At 39.0% G+C, this 8,159-nt stretch overlaps 1 protein-coding gene across 25 annotated transcripts in view; it reads right to left on the bottom strand.

Moving 5' to 3' along the window:
- Positions 1-8,159, bottom strand: part of LOC137168294 (calcium/calmodulin-dependent protein kinase type II subunit beta-like) — an 81,262-nt gene that overhangs the window by 70,110 nt on the left and 2,993 nt on the right. For all 25 annotated transcript variants that reach the window (XR_010924261.1, XM_067570999.1, XM_067570956.1 and 22 more), the window contains exon 2: positions 2,139-2,233. Coding sequence is in view for 24 of the 25 variants with exons in the window: in XM_067570999.1 (XP_067427100.1) it covers positions 2,139-2,233 (95 nt within the window). In the remaining variant the exon portion in view is untranslated. The remainder of the gene's footprint in view (positions 1-2,138; positions 2,234-8,159) is intronic.

Consider the following 8,159-nt stretch of genomic DNA (forward strand, 5'->3'; position numbering starts at 1 on the left):
TACAGATCCAGGTACAAGAGCAGGGTTTTCCCCGCCTATCTAACTCAAAGGTGGGCCGCCTTTGATGGAACGAAAAAGGCGGGACTCAACTGCAGTGCAGAACCCAAACACGCTAGAGTTATCTTGTAATTCATCTTCAAAAAAGGCAGCAGTTGCAGTCATTTTCTGATATAATGACTAAGTAATTACCTTTGCAAGATGAATTTGAAGTATATTGTGAACTTTCTATGCCGTCACTCAGAGACCAACATTAGCGGAGCAGGGCTGCAAACTCAAGTAGTGAAAAACATGACCGACTGACCACACTGCAACAACTTAAACCAACTCTGAGCTGAAGAAAATAACTCAGTGCTCAGTCTGTTTCACCTCAAAAACTCTGCGCCCACTCAGCGTGTTGGACAGCGCTGTCTCCACTGCTGGAGACATGACGTTAAAAACACATCGGAGCACTCCGCCTCCCCCTCATTTTGTTATTTTCATACAGGCAGGAGACTCTACGATGCTTTCCAATTAATTAAGTCATTAATTAATGCAGTTAACTTTTTAAAATATAAAAAGGCTGCGGATCATTTATTTTATCTGCCAGTTATGTTTCATATTGCATTTAAGTGGAATAAGGATAACAGTGAATGGTTTGACAGACAGTATACTGGAGCAAGAGACTGAAAATAGTGCCTCCTTTTCTAGTAGCCTAATTCAATCAAGAATCAGTTTTAAGAGATAAGCATATCATCCCAGGCCTACAAAATCAACACAGTTATTTGTCACAAGCTTATTTTTCATCGTTTTGTTTCATCTTTGTATAAAATTTAAATCCCAATGGACAATTTCGTCTGTCAACGAAATTCTGCATATTTCTGGCTGATCATTTTTTTCACTTAAGTGCACGACACTCTAAAAGGTGCATGCGTAAATGGTGTGCGCCGCATCACAGATATTCTCCAGCCTAGATTTACCAATGAATCAATCGATTGACGAAACAGGTGAAGAACTTGGAAGATCGCAGTATATTCTGTTTACTGTGACATCAGTTTGTCTAAGGACGGGACTGTAATGTGTACCTTAAAATTCTGCATATTTCTGTCTGATCATTTTTTTTTTGCTGATTTTGCCTATTTCCTAGAACTTTTGATATCCGTTTCCCGCTATGCTGCGCTATTTGTGACTAGTAAATCACCCCGGGGAGGTTGCCAATGCTCCATAAAATAGCCCTAAATACCCTACCTCTGTGACACCTGGCATCATCATTGGCTTCTTTTTACCTGCCAGCCATGAGTTCAACTGGGAGGACATGACAAGCAGGAGCATATATAAAGAAATTGAAACGGCTTGGACCTGGAGTCAAAATTCTTTCATCATTTCAATATCTCAAGTCATCTGGATCTTGTCTTCTGCTCTAAAAATGTTAAATGTTGAGATTTTTCACTATCTGCTTGGACCCCGATTATTGCTGCTTGCAGCTATATTTAACATGTGAAATTTGACTATCCTGTTTTTGTTGGAGACCCCACCTACCTAATACCCAATGTGGTTTGTAAAGCACCACTTTCCGACAAGGTACACAACACATTGGTCTCAGACTAGGGCAAAATCTCATATCCTGATCACGATACAGATCCTGATATAGCACATTTTCTGTAAATTCAATGAATAAATAGTTTCTGGTTCATGTCCCCCCCGAAGTCGTCTGTCCATGGTTTGCACTTATTACATTACTCTTATTGGCTTTCTACTCGCAAAGCTTTTATTGCACTTTATCTAACATAACAAGTGTAGTTGGTGTCGACTCGTTCACTGTCTCTCCTCTGCTCCGCTGTGCGTGCAGCCCCACCCACCCTTGCTGAACCATGGAGAGCAGAGGAGAGCAGCGCGACGGCACATAACAGCAAAACGCAGTAGAAACTCTCTTACTGAGCTGAAGTGGAACGAGTGCACATAAATAAACAGTCTCTATAAATAATCTGTACTGCGTTTTGCTGTCATTTATGGTCACAGTCTCACTGTTTCTCTGGTCTTTCTCAGCGAGGGCAGAGCTGGGCCCTCCGTGTGTGTACTGCATACACAGCGGAGCAGTGGAAAGACAGTGAACCAGGAGAGACTGACTGTGATGAAAAGTCCTAAAATATGTTTGTGCTTACCTCTTGCAGATAACTTTTTGGTGTTGATTATTTTGGCGGCGTACTCCTGTCCTGTACACAGCTTAACACATCTGCGCACCACTGAAAAGGCTCCCCTGTAAAACACAGAAAAAGTACATTGCTATCAGTGGGCAAATCCATCATACACCAAAGTCAAACAGGTTGATATCTGAAGTCCAGTTGAATTCAGATTTCTCAGCTTGCGTGATTCATCATCGTTTAATGGAAAGGTATGATCAGCAACTTCTTGATGTATGACAAAGGGAGTAGTGAAGGACCTCGGCTTGCTTGCTATGGCTAAGATTTAGCTGAGAACCTCTTCTGCACAGCTATCATTTTTCCAGACCCAACGCAGAATAGACCTGATGTCACTTGCTCACATGTTAACTGTGGCTAGCTACATTGAAAGTCTACACTGCCAGGATTTGTCTGCTTAATACGCTCCCATGAGGCTCCCATACACAGTGAGCATATTCTAAGTAACATTTCGGCAAGCATTTTGAGAAAGGGGGCTAAAATGGCCTCGTAGAGACAAATCCAGCTTCAGTGAATCAGTCCTATACCTTGAAAAGTCTGTCATGGTGCACAAACACTTCATCAGGCACAAAATCAAAGAATAAATAAAATGCCTCACAGCTACTCTGTCTGAACTTTGATATTTGTTCCCATAGCCAGTTACTGCCCTTGCTGCTATCTGACTCCCCACAATATAATGCCAAATTTATATAAAATTGGGACAGGAGACACTGAATATCTGGATGTATTTGGCTATGAGAAGGGAAAATTTCCACATAATGTCTATGAGCAGCCTCAACACAAAAATATCCTTCAAAAACTGACAGCAGCCGAACCCTAACAGCAATCGATTCCCACTCTGCTGAGAAAGGGCTACACAACCTTACTGGTCTGATTAGTCAGATCAGCCCCAGTCTTACTGCCGGTGAAAGGTTGAGTGGTGCCACTGGTCTGCCTCCACACTGAGACAGTTACAGACAACCAGCAAGGTCAGGGTCAAAGGTGAAAGACCAACTGACCAGTGACTTCAATGAGGGGGCATTGGGGTAAATGTCTACATGGAAACACAAAACCCAGCTGAATTTAAATGGTATTTCAATACCGTCTCAGTACCTGAACTGTCTGGTTAGCACGTGTAGTGGTAACAATCAATGTGCTAGTAAAGTGCTTTTCTTAAGCGACCATGTGTGGCGAAATAAGACCCAAAAGCACGAAACTCACCGACACACAGTTGTGTATAAGCACCGCATGGGCGACACCAGCTACACACACACAAACAAACGCATATGTTACTGACACCAAACTCCACAGCTGTGCCTGGAAAGTTCACACTCTGTGAGGTAAGTATCTATCGTCGGGGCTAAATATGCTTTAACACACACACGCAGAGACACACACACAGTTAAATAAGGTAACAGCCCATGAATCATCGCTTTTCGAAGTCTGGTTTGACACCCAGAAAGTGGTCATAGAGAGATTAAAAAGGACTCCGATGTTATTTTTGAAAATAAATGCCGTTAAAGTCTCACAAGGTCTGTGTAATGTAGATTAATTAAGTACTGCAGGGTTTATATATTTGTACTCTAATGCCTCTAATCTAACTGAGTCAAATGGGGTGATATAAGAAAAAAAACACAGAGGAAGATGAAGACTTTTTCATAATCTTTATCTACTGTTACAGGTTTCCTTTTAGCAACTGTTTGACAGAAAGACTTTGTGCATCATCCTTTGAATTGGTTTCTCAATGAGTCAAGTGACAAAAGGCTGCATTCAAGACTGTGTGAATGTTCATTATGTTGTTTCTTGAAATAAAAATCTTCCCCAATGCATGGACTGCTGGATATTTGTATTAACATTATAATACGAGGGATTCAAATTGTCATCTAATTTTTGGGGCCTGTATTAAGTATAAAAAGATACTGATATGTGAATATGTAAATTTATAATATGAAAAAAATATTTTCTGACTAATTTTGAACATTTTAAAAGGACCATTCAAGTGTTTTAGCACATTTTAGCCCATTTACTATGCAAAGCTAATATGTATCAGTGTTGCTAACCATTTGCAAAGCATATTGTGATGTTTTACATTTTTGAATATTAGAATTTTTTAAATGCAGACAGTTATTGGATTGCATACTATATGAAAATGATCTAACAGTAACTTGAAGTTTACTTGATCACAGTGAACTTCACATCTACTTTAATTGTTAAAGATCTTTCTTTCGTCTTTCCTTTCACTGTATCCTTTCTTCACTATAGCCATGTGTGCTCTGATGTGTTCTTATCTCTGATAATTTGACCTTTTGACATTTAAAGGGTGGCACACATGTCTATGTTGCTCTGTGCGCAGCAGAAAAAGCTAACCCAACAGTAACAATATATTTGAGCAACAAAAGCAGACATGATGTTCACTGTGATGGATTACAGAAAAATTTTGTGACAAATTTTAAGTCACTTCAGCTGTTTGTCATACCATACATTACTCAATATCTAAAACACATTGATATACTTTATAATAATGTAAAGCAGATCTGATGTATAAAAAATGGGCTAAGCACACTAAAGCAAAGGCACAATGCTTAAATGTCAGCAGCCATGATAAGAAGGTGATACCAGTAGAGAGGGAGTGCACAGCAATTACCTTTCCTCAGATGTTGGATTAGTACTATAAAGTTACAAAGAGCATTATCATAAAGAAGCCAAGTCATTCTCTGCACTCTTTCCTCCCAGCTTTATGTGACTGGGTGAATTATAAGATTGGTCTCTGAGAGAAATTTCACAGTGTCACGGCGTACAGATTAGTCTCTCTCATTTGGGGAGCTTCAAAGCCAGTGCTTTTGACTGGAGCGTATTGTGTGGAAGCTGAGACGTATCTGAACACAGCGAGGCCTGCACGTTAGATCGGTTGCATTCTTCAGCAACATATTTTTTAATCAAGAGTCACGACAGGAGCACAAAGTCTCGCAGGGTTTGGGATATATTGGATATATAGGAGTTAAGCAGGCAAAACCTTCCCTACTAACAATATTTATTACTTTTGGGATAAAACATGCACAGCGGTGAGGCAGTGTTGTAAATCTGTCTGATCCCCGTGTCTACTACAGCAGTTAAGTTTGGCGGATGACCAGCCATTTATGGTTGACTAAAAGCTCAATCTATCATATCGGGCTTTTCTCAAGTATCTCTTTATAAGGAACACCCCACCATAGACATCAAATACTTGCCTGAAGGGAGGCTCTGAAAATTTGTAGCTTGCTACTTCACTTAAGCTGGAGTCAGCTTAGAGTTACAACAGTTACAACGAATTCAAACGGTGACCCAGTTTCATGGCAAAAAAACTAACATAAACTTCTCATTCAATTCACCTCTTTGCTCTTTGTATCCTTATGTTCTTTATCTTTTAAAACACTCATATTTACACCAAAATAATGCCGAATACATTTTTTTTAACCTTTATTTATTCAGGAGAGTTCCTCTGAGAGCAATGATACCTTTTTCAGTAATACTCTGATCACATTCACACATTTATAACTGGAAACAGTACAACCACAGTCTGATCTGCAAACCACTGAGCAGCTCCACTGTAGCCTTGCTCAAGGGTCCCTCAGTGGTGGTAATGAGGAGGAAGAGGCAAGTGCTGCTTCTTACTTTCCCCACCAAGATTTATCTTGCCGGCGATCCCTCCGGTCACAAGCTTGCTTCTCTAACCTTTAGGCCACCGCTTAATTGTTGTAGTTGTCTATATTTAATGCTCATAACCAACATAAGCAAATATGGTTGATTACAACAAGCCAACCTGTAGCGAGGTCACTCCATAAAGTAGCAACTTTTTTCTTTTCAGAGCCACTTTTAAAGCCAACAGGAAGTGAGGGTTAATGTTCAAAAACATCGGCTTTTAGTAGAGTAGTCCTTTGAGGCAAAATATGTTACAAAAATAACAATATAATTTCACTAAAACTTATTTTTCTATTGACATATTTCTTATTTTAATACCCAATAATGTTGGTTCACCAGTCTTTAAAGCCAGACATTTGAGTTTCACCTGCCTTTGAAGCGATGAGCTGCCATCAACACCTGTTAACACCTAAAAACATACCAAAAATAATACTCCTCAAAACTACTTTCAAAAGAAAGTTAAAGCGTCCACGGATGCTCTGTCTGCCATTTCAGAGGCATTTTAACTGAACGTTTTAACCCCGCGAAATATATAATTCAAAAGGAAAAATCTTTCTAGGGCACAAAAATGGTCAAAATTTAATTGGCTACTTTAAATTAGTGGATATTTATGCAAAATATTTTATATTGGCAGCTTTAACTCCATAATAAATCAAGCAAAAACCTTCTCATTCTCTGGGGGTTATGGAGACCCTGCAAACCACTGATTTAAGCAGAAGAAGACGAGGCAGGTCGAAGGCAAGAGGGTAAATATACAAAACACAAAAACAAATAAAAGCAGCCCCCCCCAAAAAGTTTGACAATTCATCGTTGCATTAAGTGTCCTGTCACTGCTGTAATAGAGTTTTGAATTTGTTGGTGTCCTGGCTAAAGCCTGTCTGCAACTGTTCATTTTAAAAGCCAAACCACGGATGAAAACAAAATTTACAACACGCTAATGGCCCTGAAGGAAAATGATGCATGCATTTATCATTGCTATTCATTGATTCACAATCAGGGTCATTTATATTAATTATTTATGATGCACAGTTAGCAAAGTGTTTGGACTGTCAATATACAGTACAATAGGTAAAAATACTGTAAGAGCAGAATAATTACTGTGAACACTATTGAGTATTACACGTTCTAAGCTCCTGTAGGGCTGTTACAGTCTGTCCTAACATCTCTCAAAATTACATCAGAGTGTAGCTTTTATTCCATGAAATCCATAAATAAATATGACACATACTGTAAAATAAAATTAAATATTTTGCTTGTTTTTTTTTTCCTTGACACACTTATCATCCCAGTCGTGACTGGCTGCGCAGCATGGGGCCAATCAAGCAGTCAGTAAATAAGCAGTGATATGCATGATAATCAAAACAACACTAGCGAGCGGCGTGACACTCTGCAGCAGCGATGTAAACAACGTACACCTAATGAGGAGTGATTTCTCAATTGTTTCCCTCACCCCTCTGCCCTATCCTAATGATAGAATCGATATAATGTTGCAATGTGCTGTAGATGCCTAAACTGAGTCTCCAGGGTTCAGAAGTGAGTTTGTTAGAAGTAAGACCTTATTGACCTTTATGTTCGTTTTTATCTCTTATGGTATCACTATAATTTGTTCTGCGTGGTGCTCAAAGACTACTACTCTGCTTTTATGGTAACATTATAGTACAGTTAGTTTAATAGTTGTATGAACAGAGAGAGGTATGAGTGAATTTGTGACATTCAAACTCTGTGTTGTTATTTTTCAGTCTCTTACGGCACTACATCAGAATTCTCTGTGGTGTAATTACAGATGTTTAATGACAATTATGGTAATATTAATAATAATAATAATCACACACTGTACCTAATATTAATAATTATAATATAACTAAGAATTTTGCTGCAATATTTTAGCTAAATTATGATCGGTGTGGTTCTTGGTTAGGAGAAATTCTGTCCATTTCAAGTCATTTGATACCCTGCAACAAAGAAATATGTGTAAGTACAGTTAATACAGTTTCAGTGGTGGAAGAAGTATTCAGATTAAAGGTGCAGTGTGTAGAATTTAGTGGCATCTAGAGGAACAGACTTGGCATAATTGGAATTAAATATTCATAAGTATGTTTTAATTAGTATATAATCACTTGAAAATACCAACCATTGTGTTTTTGTCACCTTAGAATGAACTCTTTATATCTACATAGGGAGTGGGTCCTCTATCATGGAGTCCGCCATGTTGCACCGCCATGTTTCTGCAGTAGCCCAGAACAGACAAACCAAACGCTGGTTCTACAGAGGGCCTTTAGCGTTTTTCGCTAGTTTTGTGGCCACTGTAGATTGTCCGACATGCTTGGA

This window comes from Thunnus thynnus, chromosome 2, assembly GCF_963924715.1.
Source record: "Thunnus thynnus chromosome 2, fThuThy2.1, whole genome shotgun sequence".
Lineage (NCBI taxonomy): Eukaryota > Metazoa > Chordata > Actinopteri > Scombriformes > Scombridae > Thunnus > Thunnus thynnus.